Source organism: Oryzias melastigma, linkage group LG4 (genome assembly GCF_002922805.2).
Source record: "Oryzias melastigma strain HK-1 linkage group LG4, ASM292280v2, whole genome shotgun sequence".
Lineage (NCBI taxonomy): Eukaryota > Metazoa > Chordata > Actinopteri > Beloniformes > Adrianichthyidae > Oryzias > Oryzias melastigma.
This window is the reverse complement of record NC_050515.1, coordinates 999,846-1,024,018: the sequence shown is the minus strand read 5'-3', so window position 1 is coordinate 1,024,018 and position 24,173 is coordinate 999,846. Positions and strand designations below refer to the sequence as shown.

The following is a 24,173-nucleotide window of genomic DNA, read 5'->3' as shown; positions in this document are numbered from 1 at the left end:
ATCATCTCTCTCTTTATATAGTTTTTACCAAAGCAAAAAATAGGTTTTGTTTTCTGGTCATTATTCTCACAAACTGAAATTTTCTGGAGAAAAATCTGTAATTCCACTTTAGGAAAATTAAATATGGAATCAGTGACAAGCAGTGATGACAGAACAAGAGGAAACGGTTCAGGATAGACTCTCAGCTTTAATACCAAAATGACAAGAAAATAGGACTTTTATAGTGTTTTTTATTAACTGTTAACAAATGAATCCACAGATTGTATGACATGTATAACTACTGTATATTTACAACGTCATATACCCCCTGCCATGCTGTCACACAAAAACAACAAAATGATTTCAAAATGTAAAACGTCAATTTACAAAATGAGCAAACGAAAGCAAATTGAACTCAAATGAATTTTTGATGATTATTCCTTTTGCCTTTGTCTTGCACATGCGCTAAAATCCAGTCATGAAGTGAAACAGAAACAGTTGTGTAGGAGGATACAAACTGGGAGAACAACTGTCTAACTTGATCACTAGGTATAGTGGAGAATCAGTTTCATGTCATGGCCAGAAGTGGTCTTCATGGAAGAGATGCAGCCGAAACACCAAACCTCTAATGCGGAAATTCAGCCATTATGCAGAAAAATACACGAACCGAGGTGCAGAAAAAAGGAAAAGAACAAAACAGAGTGTCTGCGAACAATAGTGAAACATGGCGGAGGTTCTTTGAACATTTGTCGCTGAATTTCTGCAAACAGTTGGAAATTTAGTCAGCATTAATGATGTAGTTACTTACCCATAATGCAACACCATCAGGCAGGCATTTGATTAACCTACAACCACAGTTATTCAGAACGGTCTCCAGCCTAAAGAAGAACGAGAAGTTGAGGAAGTGATGGCATGGTCCCACAGAGCCTTGAGCTCAACGTCATGGAAGATGATGCAGAATAATGTGAGGAAGTCTACATCCACAGACAATCTGAGCTTAGTTCTCCTCAAAGATTTTTGGAACATAACAGCTGACTTCTTAAAGAGCTCTCTTCAAGTGAACCTAGAAGAACTGATGCTATTTTAAAGGCAAAGGATGGAAACACCAAAACTTGATTCAATATTTAGATTTCTTTTTTGTTCATTCAATGGATTTTGATTATTGATGAAAATAAATGATAAAACTTGAATTTCTGAAAGCTTTCTCTTTGTTTACATCATTTTCTACACATCACAGCATATGAATTGATGGATGAGAACACTTTAGTCTTTAGTTCATAGTACATGGGATTTCTTTGTTTATTCCCCCCCCCCATATATTTAAGTAAAAATATGTCTTTATTTCTAATCAAATGTTAACTGTGTGGATTTTGAATCACAGTGGACTTGGTAGATCTCACAGGGTGAGGAGTACATGTGAGGATCTCAGACGAACCACAACACTGTATAGTTAAAACAGTGTAGTTACTAAGGTATACCACTTAAATACAAAGTTGTTTACATTAAACAGTGTACTTTATGTGTCTGTAAATCTTCAAGTTACATCTAAAATACAAAAAAATGAAATATTTTTTGAGTCTTAACTTAAATTATTTTAAGATATTGTAATTTCTGCTGCACACGAGCTGTGATAAACAACCTGGCTGTGATTCTTTTTACAATGTATAATTTAGTTTTGATTTCTCTTACATTAAATTTAAGGGGAATGACATAAAAAAACAAACAAGAAGAAGAAGAAATATATCCATAATTCTGGCCAAAATATTTTTAAAAAACAAAATGATTCCAGCCTCAAGTCAGACTGTTTTATGTTCAAAATGTAGCTTTTATGGTTGATAATTATCAGCCATAAAATGCTTTACTGTTTTAAACTGAAATATTTAAAGACAATTTAATTCAAACCACAGTTTTACAGAACAGTTTCGTCGGCTTCTTTAATCACAACAATAAAAGCATTAAGGTGCATTTCTTAGCTTCAGCACAATGGCACTGATGGAACTGTGGTTTTCCAAACCAAACGGTGTTTTAAGGTGTTCAAACCTCACTAAGATCAACTGTCACAATGACACCATTCTACCCTAAAAAACACTTTGCAGCAGAGTGTAGCTGCAGAAGTGTGTAAACATGTAACATGATAAAGAATTCAGCAGATAAGACAATACTCTTTGGTTTTTATCACGTAATACTTTCACTTGTACCTTAAAATGTAAAGTTTTAGTTACCTGGACTTTACTCCACAAAATATCAGCGGAACAGAAAAGAAGTCAACAGTAAAAGCATAAAAAGTGCTACATCATAGCTGTAAAACAAACAATGATGCAAAGTGAAATTCTCTATGATGTAATGCTTCTAGCTGGCAAGTGAAGAGCAGAGGAGGAGGGCATTTTTATGTGAGTCCGATTTCCTCCAGGACGCTGCGAGGAGTCTCTGCTTCCTGCAGGAAGAGGAACCACAGATGCAGGGAAACTCTTCAGACCCGCTGGTTTGCTCAACACAATTATGAACATGAAGCTTTCAGACCGACTTCCTCAGGGTTCACACACTTTTTCAAGTCATATTCAAGGACTCCTTCACACGTTCAGGGTCGCTCTTTTTAGGTTTTCCAGCACCTTCCACTGTATGATAACTGATGGAAGTGCTCAAATGGATTATTTCTGATCAACAGATTTTTTCATAAATTACATAAAATGTAATGAAATAAAAATAATACCATATTAAAAACTGAAAGAGACACAGTTTGAGCTGCATGAGCCCTGATCATGACATTTTAAGCTTATACGTATATAACATTTATAAAGAAAATTAAGCTTAAAACAGCATTTCTGAGTATTTCTTTATTCAAATCATGATGGATCGGGACAGATAAAAACCTACTGTTTGAAAAACCCCTCAGTTGTCACGTACCAACAGAAAAGGGCGGCCAAAGTCTCTGGAGTGATTTTTGTGCGACCAAATAGTAAGCAAAAGTCACAGTTTTGGGATCACATTTTTTAAAATTGCAAACAAACAAACAGTAAAGTGTTAAGAATAAAACTTCATAATTTGCAAATGAAAATATGTAATATTTACTTTCAAAAAATATTTTTGCGTTTGCAGCATAAATGTTTTCAGATGCGTTGTGCCTCATCTTGCTTTGATTTTGCGTTCAAAGCTTTGATTTAAAAGTAATATATCTGCCACCAACCAGCCAATCACAAACAAGAGGTTTCGTGCTGATCGGTCTAGATTCTATCCAATCAAGTGTCTCTGCATCACATTGACGGTGCTTGGAGGCAGACATGGACTTTTGATTTGATTAGAGAGAATCTATTCTAGACCAATCAGCGGGTTGTTTTATGGCACAAACATCACAAGAAACAAACTCATGAACGCAAAAATCAAAGATAGGGCGAAAGCAAGATGAGGCACAACGTGTCTAAAAACATTTGTGCTGCAAACGCAAAAATATTTTCTGAAAGTCTCCTTGCTCTGCCCCATTCTGATGCATCCACTTGCAGACAAATAACTGTAAGCTAGCAGGAGAATGTAAATAAAGGAATGATGGGATATCAGTGGAGGGTTACCTCCGTGCCATCAGTCCACCCACAACTCAGAAGTGAATTTCTGATTAACTTCTACACTCTGCAGAAAATATGTCTTTAAAAAAACGACACAGGCTTTTTGATTTTGGCTAAAAAAACTGCAGCATCATAATGAAGACTTCTGGAAATGCTTTTACAATAGATCAAACTAGAGTTGGGGTGGGACTTAAAGATTGGGCTCCTTATCAGTTGATATAAAACAGGGATAGGCAACTTCAGGCCTCGAGGGCCGCAGTGTCTGCATGATTTCCAGATATCCAAGCTCTACTCGTGACTGATTTCCTGGTTCAGGTGTGTCCAGCTAATATGAACAGCATAGTATGTTTGAAAACATGCAGGAGTGCGGCCCTCAAGGCCTGGAGTTGCCTATCCCTGATGTAAAAAGTGATGAAGACATAATTATTCAAGTGTCACAGATGAACACAACACTCACATGCTTACAACAAATTGAACACAAACAAAGTGAAAGAGGTTAATAAATGTAACTGCATGCTTTAAAACAGTTTACGTTCACTCAGACAACACAAACTGTGGTTAATAAAATACATTAAATCATAAACTATTTCTTAAGATTTTATTTCTTGATGCCGTCAATTGATGAAACCACTACTGGCTCATTTTTGAGCATAAACTCTTAAATATAAGTACTTAAATCAAGCAGAGCTATTTTCTTCCTCTTAGCCGATCCCACATTATCATCCTGCCACCTCTGTGCTTCAGTGTGGTAAATCACTTTAGTGTTCCTGCAGAACTCAACCTTAGACTGCCTCAAACAGTTCACACATGCAGCCTTCATTTTAATGTGGAAGCATAAATTATTGACACATAACATTCATAACATTATCTTAAGAGTTTATGTTTCCAATAACTAAAACTAATTTTAAAAATAGGGAAATGTTTTATATAACCAGCCACAGTTGCAAGAGAAAGTATGTGAACCCTTTGGGAGTTCCACAGTTTCTGTACAAATGGAAACATTGTTTTCTTTTTTTTTTATCTGTATCTAAATCACAATAATGAAGGAAAACATTGCCGGCTTAAATCACACCAATTTATGTTTTTATTCAACACAATCGTGTGTTCAGTTTATGCATAAAACTAAGTAATACCAAAGGGTTCACATATTTTTTCCTGCAACTGTAGAGTGGTGCCTGCATCTTAATTTTACTATACATATATTTAAATAGTATACTATATTTTAATAGTCTCCATGTTCAGACAGATAAAATCAGCAAATGAAATACAGTCCTAGCCCATCTGGTATCTCCTGACCCTCCACAGGACTCACTCACTTACGCTGCATCTCTAAACCACACAATCAGAAATATGGATTTGATGCAGAAAAGAGGAGAGAAACTTACTTTGGTATCCTGGGAAAAGGGTCAGCACAAAAACAAAGAGAGAGGAGTTTGATCAGAACAATCTTTTGTTCTACTATGGAGAGAAACAGCAGAATAACTCACATACTCCCAACGTGATTAAAGGTTAACTAAAAACCTTAGAAATGTAACATGGATGTCATGATGAGTGATTATGCTGTCCCAGAGGAGGTGTTGAAATGATGCTCTTTCAAAGATCTAATTTACAAAAAGAAAAAAAAACAGGAAAGAGGAAATATAACAAAGAAAGAAAGGCAAAAAACACATTTCAACTCAGTAAATTGTTTTTAAAAGCACAAAATAAAAAGGCAAGAGAACACATAAAAAGATATGCAACAGTACAACACCATTTTCTACAACAATCTCATGATAAAGAATTTATTCATTTTATACAACCATGAACTCAAACATCAGCATTCACTGAAGCAGATCCTCTTTACAGCAGGTGAACACTGACAGATCATGTAGATTCCTTTGTATTACTCATAACTTGGGATTTCTGACATGTTCTCAATTATCGCTGATGCAAGCAAAAGAATACCATCTTATCTGTGCAAAACTGCAAATTCTTGCTGGCTTAATTACACTATGAACTTGTGTGGGGAAGCACCTCTGAATGGGAAATAATGAAAGGACAACACACTCATCAATGTAAAGCCTGTTAGAGCCTGTAGAGTTTGCTAAACACATGATTGATCCCAACTGTGAAGCTGCTAGGAAAGCAGATGATTGAGAGCAGGAGGTAGGAATCTGTGTTTAAGCCACAATGAAAGGTGGACGTTTTTATTTTTTTTCTCATTGATATTGATTACTATCTGTTTAGAGAATTTTCTGTGTTTGAGTCTCATGTTGTAGACACACAGTTCTTCTAACACTGGTTTGTAAATGATAATTTTATCAATTTTAGGCTAAACAACTTTGGGCGTAAATAAAAGTGCAATAAATTTTATACTTAAAACTGTAAGATAAAACAAACCTTTAAAGACCCACTCCACTTAAAACTGTGTTTTCAACATTACCTTGTGGCATTTTTTACATGATGGAGAGCATATACAAAGGAAGTTAAGATTAATTGCATTTCTGAGTATTTCTTTATTCAAATCGTTGTGAATCAGGAGCAGGTGAAAAACAGCAGTTGGAATGCCAGTGACGTCTGTGCTACACTGGTGGGCCAAAGCCTCCTTGCTCCACTCCAATCCTGATGCATCCATTTGCAGATACTACATCCATGTACGTCTTTGTTTTCCTCGCCTGACTCAGAACTGTACGGCTGGATAGCTCCAATACTGCTCGCCATTTTTGTTGCACTTGTAATGTTACACTGGTGTTGTGAGGGTCTGTAAGCTAGCGGGAGAGAGAGAGTAAACAAAAGGATGATGGGAAATGAGAGCAGGCTTACTTAGCACCAACATTTCCACCAAAGGTGAACTTCTAATGAACTCTTGCTGCTCTGCAGAAACTATGTCCTAGAAAATGAGTGGGAACACTTTTACGATTAGAGTAAAACTTTAGGGTTGGAAACAATAATTAATATGAAGAGGCAGACAATAGCTTCTTTTTAAGCCAGTGTTGTTCCTCAGTCACCTCCTCTTTGCTGGACTGATGGAGGTGAAACGGTAGGGCGAGTGCCTCCGAATGGAAGGTTAAACCTGAACTCAACACAAACAGCACCAACAGTGAAGTTACACCAAAAAGAGGCTTTTTTCATCTTTACTGTGGAGGAGCTGTTCTCATGGTGGACAGCAGGTAGTTCTGCGACTGGAAATGCTTTGATTAGAGAATCAGATGGCCGATCAAAAACAAAACAAAAACAAAAAAAACAGACAGAAGCAGTGACCCTCAAATAAATAACCCAGTGCTTGGCTTCCATCAGTCTCAACAGACCAAAACATGTTTTTATTGAGAGGTTTTCAGGCCGCCGATGGGCTTTCAGGTGTCTGCAGGGATTTTTTCTTCCTTTCCTCAGACTGAGCTGTAGTTAACCCTCCAGCACATCAGACCAGAGCATTTGGCCTTAAATGGGTCATTATTTGAACGTTTGGTAAAGGATCACAAGATAAATAATTTTCAGAATAAAAGCTTTCTAAAAATGTAGGGAAAATTCCTTTTTATTGAAAATTTAGTCCCAATTTTTCGTTGAAAAAAATCTATTAAAAATATTTTCTTAACTTCTTGACATAAATACGGCATCCGTCGAGTTGAGGGGAGTCTCAGCCTTTTTTTTCAGAGACTGATTTTAGCTCAGAAAGAAGCTTTCCTAATTTAGGTTGATATTACTCAGTTATTATTATTGTTGGAGATAAAAAAATTCAGGTCAGAAACAAGTCATGCCTTCTAATGTGGTAGAGCATGAGGTAATACATATGTGTTAATACCTTTAATAATTGATTCTGGAAAAGTCTATTTATTTATTTTAATCACATGGTTTTTTACATTATAAACGGTAAATACTAATTAAAAGTTTTGATCACTGAAGTTTGAGGAGAAAATGCTTTAAATTCACAAATGTCTAACTGTCTTCATGGGAAAACAAGCTAAAATCTATAAAAAAAATAAAGTGTAAATATTAATCTTAACTTACTACACTACAATAAAATACTCAAAAGTAATAGACTTGAAAAAGTGGGCTGTAACAACACAGAGTTTATCTGGTTGTCATGTTCAGTGTGGCTACAGGATGCCTTCAGTGCTCTCAGACCCAGATTCCCTGGTCCTGCTCTCCCTCCTCCACAGCAGGGGGCAGACTTTCCACACTCCAAAGGAGAGACACAAGCACAGATATACAAGCAACAAAAAGGGAAATGAAGAAATAACAGAAATAACACTGGTTTGTCCCATTTGTCAGAAATCAATAAGGGATTTGAATCATGTGTTGCTTTGAGTCCAACACAAACCAGCTTTGAAAAACAAAACATGGAGAAAACGTCTTCACACTTTTCCTTAATACTTTTCTAGATGTAACCAAAGATTCTATAGATACATGAGTTGAAACTGAAGCTTCTGCTTTTCGACACGGGATGCAAACCTGCTGTTTCACACTTTTAACATAAGACAAAGACAAACGGTGGAAGAACGACACAACTCATGGCAGCCAGGTGACGATGTTTGGAAGAACTGGGGTCAATGAAGGAAGCTAGTGGAGCCTCCTTTCATTTGTGGAGCTTGACTGTGCAGAATGTCGTTGCATGACTGCCATGTTTTAAAACCAGTGACAGCGTCAGGTGCTCAGGGAAAGAAAGGTGCCAGGCACGGATCAGCTCGGCATGCAGGGTGGACCGCAGCGGTGGTGACAGCGGCAGCGACGGAGGCCGTGGCAGCCAATCAGTACACAGGCACATTAAAGTATTCATGACGGGGCTGGGGGAGAGAAAACAAAACAGCCACTTTATCCTAAGGTCATGCAGGGCGCAGAGCAGCAAGCAGGAGGCAAACACGCCACGGTTCTTCAAGGTAAAACTGAATCTAACTCAGTGATAAGACAGAAAACCTGAGAAAAGTATGAGGTGACCTAACGAGGAGGAAAACACGCCATGAACCAAACAGGAGTTTTTTATGTGGTACAAAATAAAGCCTGAGCATGCTCACATAAACACAAACATACATAAAAAAAAACAAAGACCAACTAGAGTTTGGTGTTTAACACAAAGCGTCAACAGGGTGAAACACTGCAAACACAAAGACAGTGGTACACTACGGGGCTCTACAGGCAAAAACACCTTAATTCTACAAAGAGTATTCACCTTCAAGGCCTAACTCTGGAAAAGACCAGAGGACTCTGAGGCCATACTTGGGACCATCACACCTGTGAGGCAGACATTTTCATCAAACACAAAATGATGCAGCACACGGAAGACCGAACCCACAACGTTCAACACTTGAGCAGGTGAGCAGCGCCTGAACTCATCCCTGATGTGGAGCAGAACCGCAAACCTTCTAAGGTGTCTTTGTTCTTCCTGCATGCTGCCACCTCAGCCAGAGCGGCAGCCTGCTCTGCAGGAATGTTTCATTAAAAGAATTTATGAAAAAAACACAATCCTCTCTGGAATGCATCTTTATTGTAATTGCAACTCTGTTTAACTACTGCACCTTTGCGTCGTTAACACAACTCTGTGTCACTAAGGCACCTCTGTGACGCTAACGTACTTCTGTGTCGTTATTGCACCTCTATGTCGTTAACCCACCTCAGTATCGTTGACGCACCTCTGTGTCGCTAAGGCACCTCTGTGTTGTTAACGCACCAATGTGTTGTTATTGCATATGTATGTCTTTAATACACCTCTGTGTCCTTAACGCACTTTTGTGTCCTTAACGCACCACAGTGTCTTTCACCCACCTCAGTGTCGCTAAGGCACCTCTGTGTTGTTAACGCACATCTGTGTCATTAACAACACTCTGTCGATAAGGCACCTCTGTGTTGTTAACGCACCAATGCGTCGTCATTGCACCTCTATGTCCTTAACGTACCTCGGAGTCATTAATCCACCTCTGAGTCGTTAAGGCACCTCTGTGTCTTTACCACACCTTTACTGTACTGTATTTTTACTGTACCTGTGTCATTATCAAACCTCTGTGTAATTATTGCACCTGTGTGTCGTTATCCCACCTGTGTGTCGTTATTGCACCTGTGTCTTTACTGCACCTCTGTGTCTTTAACGCACCTCTGTGCCTTTACTGCCCCTCTGTGTTGTTATTGCAGCTCTCTGTCATTCTTGCACCTGAGTGTCTTTACTGGACCTCTTCTTTACTGTAGCACACGCTCAGCAAAAAGCAGCAGTTATCAATAGGTTCAGGCAGTACAGACGTAACCTCCAAAAGTACTTTGTCTTCAGAATACTCAGGCTCAGACGAGTAATTTAACTACAGTAATGCGCCGTCAAGAAAACTAATTGGTGTATTCTTTGCCAAGCAGAGCATTAAAAACATAATTTATAAAAACAGCCATCACAAAGAATTAGTCTTGAACAGTTCCTGTTTCTGGTGCCTCTCGGTTTCTGTTGGGTTGGTACTATTGTCCGATCTGTTAAACCACTGAAAGTCCCGAGAACATAAGGAACCAGCACCGGCAGCCTAACCAGAATCACACATCATCTACTCCTCTGCAACAGCTGTTTCCACAGATATGTTGTTTGAGATCACAAAGAGTCAAACACTAGACAAATAATAATTATCATTATCAATATAGATATAAAACTGAGAGTTAGTAATTATCACAGGTTGATCTGTGCATGTACAGCATAGTTATTTCACTTTAAACTACAATTTAAGGTCAGACCTTATAAAATTTAGTAAAAGATCATCACTGGTCAGAAAAATCTGTTTGTATTTTTAGGAATTTCCCAAACCTCCTCAGAGGTAAGGCAACAAACATCTGCTGAGGAATGGTGAAGTGCTGGATTCTGCTGCCTTCATCCACGGCTGATTTCATGCTGCTCTCAGCCTCTCAGGGCGTCTGCTCCACTCAGATGTTTCAGGAAGTCATAATGACCGACGTTCATGCAGGTTGGAGTTCAGAGCTGCAAACCCATGCTGTCCAGGCTGAACTGGGCCTGCTGTTAGTTACCAGTTAGTTAGTCGTTACTTAGCAGTCACCTGGCTGGAGGCTTAAATTCACAAGACCTTGTAGTTTAAAAAACTTCCCCAGTCTTCATTCTGGCTGACAAATACAGACGTGAGCCAATCAGAGATCACTTCTGCTCTCAAACCGGGATTCTGTTTGGTGGTTTTCACTTCCTTCGTGTCAGAAGACAAACATTTACACTAAACCAAAGGCCTTTCAGAACTGCAGATAAAAGAAGTCTTTCAGTTTGTCACAGATGCAGGACAGCAGCTGATGGCGACGGATCACAGCCTCTGTTTGCTTCATTGCTCACTCAGACGAACTGAGACTCTCAGATGCATAACATGAACCTTTCAGAAGAAATTAAACATCTGCGCTCAAACTGTTCCTGAACATTGTGCACTATGATAAACCGATTTGTCCCAGGTGAAAAAGGTGACTTCTTCTGACTTATTATTGGGTCTCATCCTTTTTATGATAAAGAAAACCTTCCTAATACTGCTCTGGTTTCTGCAGCAGTTCTTTTTACTCTACAAATAACCACTTTTTCCTCTGGTGGATGTAAATAGATTTTCAGTGACGGCCTGATTTCGTCTTCCCCTGGAGCTCCGTCTGACTGAAAGTGGAGTAAACCCATCGATTAGATCAAACTGCTCAGATCTAGAGTGTGTTTCACTGCTTTAACATACATAGTATGTAATTATCTTTCATATGATCAACAGAATGAGGCTGTTTTCTGCTTGTAACCTGAATTCCTGAGTATCTGCTGCATAGAAAAGTTTCATGATTCTCTGATGCAGTAAAATCTGCTAGTTTAAAAACACAAAGCAAAAAACACTCAAAGGTGAAATTGATTCTTCTAACATATAAAAGAACCTTTAAGGTGAAAGCTGCTTAAAAGGAGTCTAATTTTGACCCCCTTTTCCCTGAAATGCAAATAAAGAAAAGAAGCATCTGTGGTTCATTGCAAGCAGACAAGTGACTCTTTGTTTCTGCAGCGTCTGCTCAGCTCACTCTGAGTTCAGTTCCTTACAACAGGTCTAAAGGGACACCAATGACTGCTATGCAACTTTCTCTTAGGTTACAACTGAATGCTAAGCTAATGGAACCTGAGTGTAGGAGCCACTCTGAGTGAATTACTGGTTAGGGTGTAGAGGGTATGGGTCAGTCAGGGCTGTGAGGATTGTTATTGTGAGGGAAAAAACACAGCAACTTTGGGAATTTATTTTCTAAAATTACAGAAGTGGATCTACGGCTTCCAAACTGTACCTGCAAACAGACGTGTCTGATAGTCTATGTTCTGCAGAGAACAAGAGTAAAGAAAACACAAACAGGGAGGAAAGGAATCAGCTGTGATGGAGGGAAAATACACAAATATGTTGTTCGTTTTGCCAAAAACAAAAAGGAAAACCTTCTCCTTACTGCAGAGAAAACACAGAAATGTTATTGGTGTGACTTCTCCTGAGATGTCACAGCTGCCTGTAATCATCTCATTTAAGAGTGTTTGTTTTTAGGCATTGCTTACTTTGCTCTCATCAGGAGAGCTTCTTATCTATGTTATGGTATTTGTTATTCAATCTGCTCAACATATTGCATTTGTTGGAGGTCTTTCCTACTTTTGGGTCTCCCTCTACAAGGAGACACAGCAAAAAAAAAATTTTTTTTGCCTGAATCTCTACGTTTCTTCTTCCCATCCACACACAGACATGTTCTGCTGTTTATGTCATCCAGTATCTCAAACTTTCTGCAACTTTTTCCCAACTTACCTTCATTTCCTGAGAAAACAAAGATACCTCATTTTTCAGAATATAAGTCACGTCAGAGTAAAAGTAACAGAAGTAAAAAAATGCAGAATAAAAAAGAAAAAAAAATCATAAATAAGTTGCACTTTTTGGAAAAAATGTGGAAAAAAAACTCTGCCAAACCTGGGGCAATGGTGTATTTAAACCAAACATGATTAAAGCGTAAAATTCACATCCATTGCCTCTGTTTGAACACGTGTCAAAACGCCTGCACCAAAATGTGCTCTTAAGCTAATCTCTCCCGACGTGTCTGGGAGGAGCAAAGTTTTTTGCTGGATCTTTAAAATGGAACCATAAACTCATGTGCAGTCAATGCATGGAAGGCACTGATAACTTTAGGAGATTAGGTTTATTTATTTCAAAAAGCTCATGAGATCCTTCAGAGATTCTCCCAGTACAGAGAACTTCACCATGTAGGGAGAGATCTAAATGACGTCCGCTTTTAGCGGTACTTCTGTTTCTCTGTAACCCAATAGAAGTTCTGTCCCCATTAGTTAGAGGAAGGAGAAAATGTGTTCACTTTCGGCTTATCCCTTTCGGGGTCGCCACAGTGTAACAGGACCCACTGTTTCGTATCAGTGTTTTGGCAGAGTTTTTATGCCGGATGATCTTCCTGACACAACCCTGTACTTGAGGGGCACAGGGACCCAGTTAGGCAGCAGCGTCAAGGGTCTTGTCTAAGGACCCAATCTGGGTGGAGATCAGTGGACAACCCTGGGAATCAAACCCAGGGCTCCTGCGTGCCAGCCCTTCACCTTGCCCACTGAGCCAAAATAAAAACAATAATAGTAATATCTTGTTGCAAATAAAAAAAAATATCATAAAGTTAAGAAGGAGAACAACCAGATTCTCCTCCAGTTTTGTTTTGGACGGTGCTTCACCTCCTGTGTTGCTGTCAGTAGCAAATACTAAAGTTGCATTCACACCAGACGAGATTTGCACGTCAAATTGGCGTCTGCTGCCCCTCTATTCCCGCGTGTTAAATTCATTGCTTGACGTCTGTCCTAAAATGTCCATGACGTCCCGGCCGCGTGTGGGAGGAACTATTTTTTCTGGACTTCATTCATTGCTACATTATGGAAAACATGGATGATACTGAGCGAGTAGCTTGGGTTTATATCATTTGGTGAGCTCTACAGAGGCGCCGGCACGCACGTTGACATGTCCGGGTTCTCCAGATCTTTCAGAGACAACCACAGTATGGTGATTTTTACCATTTACTTGTGCTTGAATGACAGCTTTTCTAAACATAACTTCCAAGTTGTCAATCTTACCTCCTGTAAAAGGTCGGCCTGCTCGATGGCTTTCAGCACATTCTTTTTGGAGGTTTCTTGAGCCTCTCCACCCAGCAGGAACTCATCCAGGATGAAGTAGGCTTTCTCAAAGTTGAAAATAATATCTAACTCACAAACCTACGGAACAAAGCCAAAACACCTCTGCTCATTTTGGATGCACCGTCAGCAGGCAAACAAACCGGCAGAGGCACACGTACGCTGCCGAAGTATTTGTCCAGCAGCTCCACGTATCTGTGGATGATCTCCAGAGTGATGAGCTCATTGTCTTGGTCCTCGATGGCACAGCAGAAATACAAACTGGCATATCTGCAACACAACAAGACAACACACCTTTCAAATCAAGATGCCAAAGATGTCTCCCAGTGAAAAAAAAGACAATGACCTTGACAGAATCTTTATTTTCTGGTGCAGAAAGAGCTCCTCTCAGTTATTATTAGAGGCTGCTGTTTACTGTGTGGAAGTATTTATTTAAAAGCTGGAAAGCAGATGAAGAATGCTGAATCAGTTAAGCCCTGTGCTTATCCCTGATAATCCCAAAGGCATTCTTTAAGCATGTGATGATTGGTTAATAAGGAAGCTGATCCCTCGCAGGCCGAGTGAACGCAAGACACAGCAGCACCAAACTCTACGCCAGCGTTAGAATCCACGCTGTGTGTCACTGATGGAACTCGTGAATAATGACATTTTTCATGGTTCACTTCATAGCTGTCTGCTGAATGTGCTAATGATGCAATCCGGAGCCAAGCTGAGGGAACACAAAGGGTTCTGTTCAGCTGCTTAACACTGAAGCAGTCAAGAAGAACGAGTGAGCGTTGTGGAAAAAGGAAGGAAAGAACTGCAACATCGACATTTATGTTGTGTTACATTGAGAGGAATGTCTAATATTTTGATTTCTATAAGGACAAAGTGAAGTTATTTCCTTTCTTTGCCCCTTTCCCATTATGCTTTGCTTTGTAAATTCTGATGAATCCATTTGAATTGTGGTACGCTAATTAAAGAAACAAAAAATCAATCAAATAATTTTCATTTTAATATTAAATTAAACACAACCAGCATTATCAGTCTAACTTTAACTGATAAATCAAAATGTCTTTGTAATAATACATCAAGATTTAAGCATTTTATTTAAAGACCCACTCTAATAATCTTTAGATCTATTATAAAAGTGTTCCCAGTCGTCTTTTACAAAATAAAACTGGTTTTCTAGGTCATACTTTCTGCCGAGCAGCAGGAGTTGAGTTGTGGGCGAAACTGTTGGTAAGGAGTAAGCCCCGCCCCATTTCCCATCATCCATTTCATTACAAGCTCTCTCCCACTAGCTTACAGCCACTCCCAACCCCAACTTAACATTAGCAGACCACAAAAATGGCCATAAAGCTATCCTGTCGTAAGGTTTTAAATCAGATTTCAGCTCAGGCGAGGAAAACAAAGATGTTTATGGTTCAGAGCAGAGAGCTTTTTCAAACTGCATTATTTTCATCTGCTGCTAATTCACAAAAACTTGAGAAAACAAAATCAGGAATACGATTGAAAAATGTCACAAGAACATGTTAAACACACCAAAAACACTATTTCAATTGGGTCTTCAAGCCTTTTTTTTCTGATTTCTCCATGTTGTCACTACTTTGTGACCCGGTTGTCAGATGGTTGCACCACCTGTTAGATTTAAAGAAAAGGACCTAATCCTAACTCTGTGTCCAAATGGATCTTTTGACCTTTACCAAGTCTTATCATCTCACCATCTTCTGTAGGATCCAATAAATGACCGATCAAAGCTGAATAACTTTGCATTATTCCCCTTTCAACAGGCCTTCCTCTGTTTCAGCTGAACAGGTTGTGTTTGCCTGAGCCTGCTGGGTTACCTGGGTTCACACATAGTCTGCCTGCTTGTCTGTTGGCACGGCAACAGGGTTTAAATGAGGAAAAACTAAAGATCTTTTTTGCTCCTGCTGTCACTGCAGAAGGCATCTGTAAGGGGAACACATCTATGAAGGCTTCTGCATGACAGAATTCCCCTCAGTGGGGTAAAAGCATTTCACAAACAGGCGCCCACCTCTTGTAGACAATCTTCAGGTCTCGCCACTCCAGGAAGCTGCACATTTTGGGCTTCCGAGCCAGGACCGTCTGCACCAGCTCTCTGGTGATCTTCTTCTTCTCCTTGTCAGACAGGGGCACGTACCACTTCTGAAGCCTGAGCTTGCCTTGTCGACTGAACAGGAGCATGAACTGCATCTGAAATGAGGAGGGGGGCAAAACAGAGGGATGATGGGGAGCGGAGCCACTTCTGAACCAAGACCTGAACCAAAAGGCTTTAGGGGAAAGAGAGAGAATGAAGCAAGATTAACCCAAAAACCCAGTGGGGAGTAGGAAAAATTATTCAGAGGGAGAATCAAATTAGTAAGGAATTAATAATATGTATATTAAAATGTGAAATTTATTTAGGGAATGGATAAGTTGTTAATGTGTTAAAAGTGAATTACTTCACTCCAGACTTAATTTTAGATGAAACAATTCACCTGTGACAAGCAATAACAACCTTAAAAACTTCACAAGGGTCTTAATATGGCTCTTAATAATAAACTGTTTAATTTACAGTTAGTTAGACCCCAAATGTGAGCGCAATAACCCAGAATCTTATCAAGAACACAGCAGAACGGAAGTACCATTAAACCTCGGATAGTACCATTAGCATGCACGACTTCCGGCTCCTTTAAAATTAGCTACAGAACGTCGGAGCTTCAAACACAAACGATAAAAGAGAATAAAAATAACTGTACTTACCTTCAAGCCCACCGACACCCTGTGAAGAAATGAGCTGCCCAGTCAGTGACACCGTATACACGGGCAGCTGAAGTCAGGGTTTTGATTGGTTGCCAAGGCGCTCGCGACACAATTTCATTGGTTGACGTGTTTAAAAGGTCTCCGCCCTTTCCGCGCCTTAACTTAATATATGAAACGTCATTGGTTACTTTTGGAATCAATCATATTATGAGCCCAAGGAGCGTAGAAAAAGTCGGACGGCTCTCAGCACCTGTTTCATGGCAAAAAGCAGACAGCACTGTACTGAAAGTTTTCCTCTAGCTTTTGTAGGCTGCTTAAAAAGGATAAATGTTTACAATTTAATTAAAAAATCCGTATATATTTGCAAATAACATTACAGATTTTTATTAGCTATATCAATCAAGCTTTGGATTCAAATTCAGAAGCCAAGTGAGTACTGGAGAAGTAAAATTACCTTTGAGGATGTCCTCCTCCATGAAAATTCACTTTGATCATTTTCCTTCAAAAATCTCTGATATTTTCCTCATTTTCTGGAGATGTAACACCAAAAACTGATTTTATGTTTCATTTAAAGACACCCAAATTAAAATTGTATTTTGTGTGTGTGTGTTTTAACATACTCTTGTAGTATTTTTTTTCATAATGGAGGACATATATAAAGAAAATTAATATTAAAACTGTGTTTCTAAGTATTTCTTTATTTAAATTATTGTGAATCAGGAATAACAAACAATATTGTGATGTTTAGCAAGAGCAGAGGAGAAGCTGAGGTGGAGGTTTGCCCTGGAAAGAAGGTTAGCGGCAGTAAGACGGAGTACATGTGTGTGAATGAGAGGGTCAACAGTACAGAGTAATGGATAGTGTTGAAAAGATGTGAAGAAGCGAGGGCAGGCAGGTTGGAATGGGTGGAGAAAAGTGTCAGGTGTGATGTGTGACAGAAGAGTTTCAGCACAAATGAAAGGAAAGGTGTACAAGACTGTGGTGAGACCAGCCGTGTTGTTCAGCCTAGAGACAGTAAGGGGAAGACAGGAGGAAGAGCTGGAGGCAGTGGAGATGAAGATGCACACGTTAGAGGGTTTGGAGATAAATTTAGAGACTGATGGTTTGAAGGAGAGACAGTGAACATTTTGGTAGAAGGATGCTGAGTCTAGATCTGCAGGAAAGAGGTCTATAGGAAGACCAAAGAGTAGCAGTGAAGGAGAAGATGGTGGTGGCTGGTGTTAGAGTAAAGAATGCAGGAGACAGAGTTAGATGGAGGAAACTGATTCACTGTGGCGATTCCTGAAGAGAAAAGCTGGATAAAAAACTGCAATTAAAGGGATGATGGGACATGAGGGAAGGCTTTATCCCTGCCAATGGCCCCGCCCACAACTAAAAGGCAAATTTCTAATGAAAATATACAGCTCTACAGAAACTATGTCCCAAAAAAACGGACACAGGTTTATTGGCTTAAAATGGCATAACTATAATTTAAACACCACTAGGAACGCTTTAACAATAGATCAAAGGATGATTGGAGTGGGAGTTTAGGTCATTGTGAATCTTTGTAATGTTTTTACTCCTTTCTAGAGCTTTCACTCTGTAAAACAAACAAAAAAAAAAAAACAGATTTTATGTTTGATTCAAACAGTTAATTCAATGATGTTAGTTTGAAGTCAAGATCTTTCATTTCAGAGTTTATTGTTGCTCACTCATGTTCACAACCCAGCAAAAACCTTTTTAATGCAAGAACCATTATACCTATTTAACTCATTTTACAATCTTGAAATCGATAGTTAAAATTGTATTAAGAGATTTATTAACACTCAGTATACTTGTAGTCTATTTCTACTTTTTTTTAGAATATGAAAAACATTTTCTTATTTGATGTAAAATATTTTAAAAAACAATTTGTGTGTAAAATAACCATTAAAAACATGTCTTTAACATGGGGTATTTTAGTAGAAAATAAGATTAACATTGACCCTTGTCTCCTGCTGTCAGCTTTAATCATCCATCTTGTGCACCTATTCTGTGATGTGAGGATCAGTTTGAGGAAGTCCATCAGATTTCAGTAATGAAGAGGAAAGAAATGAACCAGATTAGTTTTGTGCACACGGTGACAAGTGCATATTTTTTCAGCGCTCCAAATCTGAACACCTGAATTTTTGGAACTAAACTCTGCAAGTGTGGCAAAAGAAAACTGACTGACTGAAGAAAGGCTGTCATCACACTTTGCCTTGTTTCTATACTTAGAGTGAGCTTCCTGCTGGAAAGACCTGAACAAGTGACTGCTGTCAACCTGACCGTTGAGGTGAAGGTATTCACAGAGGTGCAGCTGCAGTAAAGCGGTAAAAGGAGGTATCTAAGGACCTCTAAAGAGTATTAGACAAGGCCATCGCAGTGGATTACAGTAATCCTGTCCACTACAGTTGGGTATCACACACATGTCGTTTCAGTACGGCTGAAGAGGAAGATGGAGGTTCCGGCTCGTCGTGCTGCTGTGCTGCTTCTCCTGCTCCTGGGTAAGTTTGATCCTTCACACAGGAAAATGTGTAAATGTGTTGTTGAAAGAACCCATGACTGTGTTTATGGCTGTGTTTTCCCTCGGATGCTGATGCAGAAACGCAGTCTTGATTTATGTAAAACTTTGTTTGAAGCTGTTACATGTTTTTTTTTTTGCTTCCATTGCTGTGCTTCAGCTCTGATCACAGTTCATTCACAGGAGGTAAGAACACAAGTTTGACTCCTGACTTAAACGGACTCCCGGTGTTACCTCGGTCTGTGTCCTCTGTGCATGTTCTGCAGGAGGAGGAGGAGGTGGTCGTCCCTGATGAGGAGCTCCAGGAGGAGCAGCAGGTGATCGAGACCTGGACGCGGAATGTGAAGGCCTGCACTTGTGACTGCGAATCCGCAGATTCTCCCACTCGCCCCCCCACTGTCTCACCTCTCCTGACAACGCCCTCACCGCCTCAAGGTCACCAGTGGACCTGCATGCCAGGTGAGGACTCCATCTGCTGCGTCAGCTCAAATGCTGAAAGCTACACTTGTTCCGCTGAAAGTCATGAACTGCCTTGGAACTGGGATGTAATTCAGCTTAAACAGCTGGTTGTGCGGGTATGAGCAGCACCGCCTGCCATTAACCTGGCAGTGCATGTCAGTTTGGGGTTTGGAAATGATCTTCTGTGCTGTGGAAGCCTGGAACTGTTTGGGTAAATCTCATTACCTGTGCAGGAAGGTGACGAGAAGATTAGGAAGCTGAAAATAGGGCGTGCCCTCCCCTCTCTGGCATGATTGCACACATCAGATAATGCTCCGATCGTGATCTCTCATCAAAGCTTCCTGTAAGACACAGGAGATCACTACCAGCAGTGAAGGAAAGACGCCTGCTATTTCACCAAATAGATCTGCTGTCACTTCTGAAAACCATCCTTCCAGAGTGCCCGTACCACAGAGCGCTCGGCTTTGAATCCGGATCTGTGACCTCCAACCAGATCAGCTGCTCCAATCAGGACCAGTACACCGGCTGGTACTCCTCCTGGATTCCCAACAAGGCTCGCCTCAACAATCAAGGATTTGGGTTAGTTAAGCAACCCCTTTTGGTTCTGTGGTTCCTCCCCATGCTTCAGTTGGAACACACTCTGTTTTTCCAGGTGTGCATGGCTATCCAAGTTCAACGATCAGCACCAGTGGATCCAGATTGACCTGAAGGAAGTGGGTGTGGTGTCGGGCATACTCACGCAGGGCCGCTGTGATGCCGATGAGTGGATTACTAAATACAGCATCCAGTATCGCTCTGTGGAAACTCTCAACTGGATCTTCTACAAGGACCAGACAGGAAACAACAGGGTCGGTACTGCAGCTGGGTCTCTTAAAGTCTTTCCCAAAGTCTTCTTCTCTATTACTTTTGCAATGCAGCCTCTGTCCTTACTTTTTTATCATGCAGAAGCATGATACTAAAAGTACACCCCCCTCACATGCATCTCCACCCCTTAGGTCTTTTATGGGAATTCTGACCGCTCCTCGACGGTACAGAACCTGCTTCGACCCCCGATTGTAGCTCGCTACATCCGCCTGCTGCCGCTAGGCTGGCACACTCGCATTGCCATGAGGATGGAGCTGCTGATGTGCATGAACAAGTGCTCGTGAGGAGCGACAACCTTCCCTCTCCTGCCTCAGACACTCACACAGCTGGAGAGCGTGACTTTAAAGCTGCCTGCACATCTTTGGGGAGACCTGAAGAAGTCTACATGTGGGTGGATGGACGTATTTAGTGCTTTTTGATGTAACTTCCTGGAGATTTTTGCTCTGAAAACCACCTGAACCACCAGTCAGCAGCAGAAAATCAGGTTGGTTTGGCTGTGCTGAAACAAAAGAAGTAACAGTTTAAGAGTTTAAATCAAATGAGCTGTTTTATTGGAGATTTACTTTCACAAATAAACAAGGATAGTCTAAACTGTAAAGCATTCATTGATTTATGGGCTTCAAATTGTCATGAAAATGCTCTGCCGGGAGAAAAGCTGATAAATACGGACTATGCTACTCATTTGTGTCTGTAACAAAAGCACATACCTAATACTTGGTTTCAATTTAACATTTGTTATAAATATTACCAAACAAGTAGTCACACATCAGTATTAATGTAATACACGGCGCTCCTCCAGCAACCGGAATCCAAACGGAGAAACAAACTGTGGCGAGAACAGAGTATGCTCATCGATGGACAAAAACACACTCGGTCACGTCTGGCTTCAGTGTGTTTCAGTTTCACAACCAAAAAGAAGAAAAGAACTTACAATCAGGGAAATATTGCCGAGACTTAAGTCTCTTCAAAGTGCACAAAAAAGGTCTTTTTTTTTGCCAAGCTGCTCTGATGGCACTTTATTATCAACAGAAGAGAGATTTGCTTTTTCCACTCTGAGACTTTTTGCTAAGCTCTCCCCAAGTGGTTCATTATGAGTTCAAACACAGAGATGTGAAGTGAGGCCCGACAAGCTGACCGGCTAAACGTCACAAAGACACACCTGCTTCAAAAATGAAAATACAATCAATAAAAGAAGTAAAAGGCTGAGACATTATTAAATGAAATGCGTAAAAACTAAGGGAAAATAACATTATAGTAATACCACATGGAAATATTAGGCAAGAGACTACTTAAGAAAGACAGCTAACAGCTTGCTAAAACATTAGCTGAAATGCTAAACATAAGTTGGTGGAAATGTTAGCAGATTAACTGATAAATTATTTAAAAGAACAAAAAATTAGACTAAATCACAACATTTAAAGTCAGAAGGGATGAAATCAAGAATGTTTAACAACTAAATGAGCACAAAAATTGTAAACAAAGCATGAAAAGTTTTGGTTGAATGGTACAAGTTTACAGTAATTAGTAGTTAGCAAGCTAACAGTAATTAGCATTTTGCACACAGACCTTAACACACGTTTAATTTGCAACTTAAAGGGTAACCTAACAATAAATCAACTTTTTTTGGCTGTTTATCTCTATAAATGGGGCTTTAAAAGTGCAATTTGTTGCCAAATTGTTGACAAATTAAAATAAACTTGTTTAACTCTTGAAAACATAGTCAAAAACCATCTGTGTGCTGCCCCCTACAGGTTGAAACGAGGTTTCACATTTAAACTTCATGATTGGTTAAACCCCACGTGACACATCATGATCTACATCTCCAGTAATGATAACAGTCCAGCTCTGACTGGATTTTCAAGTTTCGGCTGTGGGTGGATTCACTCACCAACCTCTCTGTTTGGTTACCCTTTAAGGAGCATACAAGGACAGCAGGACATTGAACAAAGTGGCATTTAGCAAACTACAATGAGTGATTTCAAAAACTACAATAAGTAGTCTAAAAGTTTGGAAATCAATAACAAAGAATCACAACTACTACAATAGTCACTTTTATATATGGCTTTAAAACTCATAAGAACTAAGGAGAAAGTGGCTGAAGAGGAGCGTCCAATAAAGGGGGCAAGGTGAGGAGCTGGGAGTCATTATATCAGAACACCCAGAATGGCTTTACGTTCCTCTGGCTCTAATAAAAAACATTACATTCTAAGCTGGACTGAGAGAAGCGTTCATGTTCTGTGCATCGAATTCTAGTACAGCATCAAACATTTATGCAGCGTTTGTGCATTTCAGCGACTGAGGTAAGGAGAACCACTTGGAAGCAGCTTGTGTGAAATCGAGTGACCGTTAGTGAGGGGAGAAGCTGCTCACCACATCTGCATTATTGGATTCTTCTTAATAAGGTGCATACATTGGGATAATATAAGAAGCACTTCAAAACAAATCCTTTTTTTCTATTGTATAGTAGAAGTTTTCTATAGCGGATGGTTTCTGGGAAGGTTGGGCGAGCGACAGGAACAGATAAGTGCAGTTCTCGACTGTGTCCCACAGACGGCACTGTAGGTCAGAATATCTGCTCATTTATGGCACCGCAAACTCTAAAATGGCTGAATTTCATCAAAGACACACTAACCTAAACAGACGGAAGGGCAAACCTTACCTGTTTAATAGTCAACATGGCTGCTCTGGTGACTGTGTGGCACATTGGACTGTTGGTAGCAGAATGACACCCAAAAGCGAGACAGCTCAGACAGTTACCATCGAGGGTGTGAAGGACACACGTTACTGACATTACCAGTCGCTATTGCAACAACTGATGGAACTTTATTTGTTTAAAATGCCTTAGAGTACTACACAGTAAAATGTACTATAGTTCTATATTTAATAAAAACAAAAAATACTTACACTTAAAATCTACATTTTATCTATCCATATATATATGTACTGAATCTGTCGTATATTTACTTTATAATACAAATAAAATCAGAATTACATCATAGAAACTCTATCAAACATGGAAGCTTTTAAAAAAATCGGACAGAAAAGGCTTTGGGCCTCTTTGCGAGCCGAGTTTACAACAGAAGGTCAGGGATTGGTGTGAGTGTGTGTTCAGCGGGGGCACAGGTTCACAGAGGAGTGGGGCCACTGAGGGAAAGCAGGATGCTGAGGTGGGGGTCCAGATTACAGAGCAGTCTCCTTCAGGTCGTTGAGATTGGGCATGCGGGATCTGGAGGGGCGTCCAAAGCCGTGCCCGTTCTGGCCTCCTTTGATGCCCATTTGCTCGGGGTACGGGTTGCCCTCGGGGCGGCCCAGCGCGGACGAGTGCCAGCCGGACTCCAGCTGTCCCGGCAGAGGGTAGCCTGCCTGCCGGCTCTTGAGCTGGGGGGTGCTGACCCCTGAGTGACCCCGGTTTTCGGCGAAACCGCCTTGAGCGGAGTTAGAGAGCGGCTGGTAGCGCATGTCAGAGGATGCAGTCTGATTGGAGGATGAGGAGGAGAGGTGCAGGAGCTTCCGCAGTGACTTCAGCGGCTGACTCTGAAGCAGACATCCCAAATCGTCAAGCTGATCAAACCACACCAGGAGGTGAACATTACAGGGGAAACTCACCGGAGAGTGGGAATCGGACGGCTTCTCAGGCGGCCAGTCCTTGTCCCTGTCTTGGTTCCGGTCCCTGCTCTTGTCCCGGGATCTGTGGCGGCTGCTTTGATGTCCCGAGGACCTGGAGGACTTCTGGATGGATGCATCCATGCCGTCATTGGCAGCCTGTTGAATAAAAAAGGAATGTTTAATTAAACCCAAATAAGACTAAATTCAGTCCTTTCAAAACCTGCAAATGTCTTGAACGTTCTCGAACATGGATTGTTATTAGAGTTAGCCCTTTGATTGGTTTAAAGTCTCCTTATGACTATTTTTTAAATAAAAAGTAGTGTTTTAATGATCATAGTGAAGTTCTTAA

At 40.3% G+C, this 24,173-nt stretch overlaps 3 protein-coding genes across 13 annotated transcripts in view; 1 reads left to right on the top strand and 2 right to left on the bottom strand.

Moving 5' to 3' along the window:
* Nucleotides 1–167: 167 nt before the first annotated feature.
* LOC112150169 (adaptor related protein complex 1 subunit sigma 2) lies at nucleotides 168–16,506 on the bottom strand. Of its 8 annotated transcripts, none has more exons than XM_036211409.1 (7): nucleotides 16,375–16,506; nucleotides 15,647–15,825; nucleotides 13,791–13,899; nucleotides 13,573–13,710; nucleotides 5,058–5,137; nucleotides 4,922–4,930; nucleotides 168–2,413 (listed from the first exon to the last, which is right to left on the bottom strand). In XM_036211409.1, exons 2-7 carry the CDS (start codon nucleotides 15,823–15,825, stop codon nucleotides 2,329–2,331), a joined length of 600 nt encoding a protein of 199 aa, XP_036067302.1. In that variant the 5' UTR covers nucleotides 16,375–16,506; the 3' UTR covers nucleotides 168–2,328. The 8 variants fall into 8 exon arrangements, with proteins under 8 accessions (XP_036067302.1, XP_024133964.1, XP_024133959.1 ...); XM_024278195.2 differs by lacking the exons at nucleotides 168–2,413; nucleotides 4,922–4,930; nucleotides 5,058–5,137 and adding exons at nucleotides 7,334–8,296; nucleotides 8,680–8,741; nucleotides 11,766–11,796; XM_024278196.2 differs by lacking the exon at nucleotides 5,058–5,137 and having other exon boundaries at nucleotides 16,375–16,505.
* Nucleotides 16,507–18,801: 2,295 nt separating this feature from the next.
* On the top strand, nucleotides 18,802–20,774 carry LOC112150172 (retinoschisin). Its single transcript, XM_024278206.2, has 6 exons — nucleotides 18,802–18,878; nucleotides 19,056–19,081; nucleotides 19,162–19,354; nucleotides 19,792–19,933; nucleotides 20,007–20,202; nucleotides 20,350–20,774. Exons 1-6 carry the CDS (start codon nucleotides 18,830–18,832, stop codon nucleotides 20,500–20,502), a joined length of 759 nt encoding a protein of 252 aa, XP_024133974.1. The 5' UTR covers nucleotides 18,802–18,829; the 3' UTR covers nucleotides 20,503–20,774.
* The window catches only part of LOC112150170 (cyclin-dependent kinase-like 5), a 58,849-nt gene continuing 55,422 nt past the window's right edge, over nucleotides 20,747–24,173 (bottom strand). For all 4 annotated transcript variants that reach the window (XM_024278200.2, XM_024278201.2, XM_024278202.2 and 1 more), the window contains 2 exons: nucleotides 23,825–23,980; nucleotides 20,747–23,752 (listed from right to left, as the gene is read on the bottom strand). In XM_024278200.2, the coding sequence (XP_024133968.1) occupies nucleotides 23,399–23,752; nucleotides 23,825–23,980 (510 nt within the window). In that variant the 3' untranslated portion in view covers nucleotides 20,747–23,398. The remainder of the gene's footprint in view (nucleotides 23,753–23,824; nucleotides 23,981–24,173) is intronic.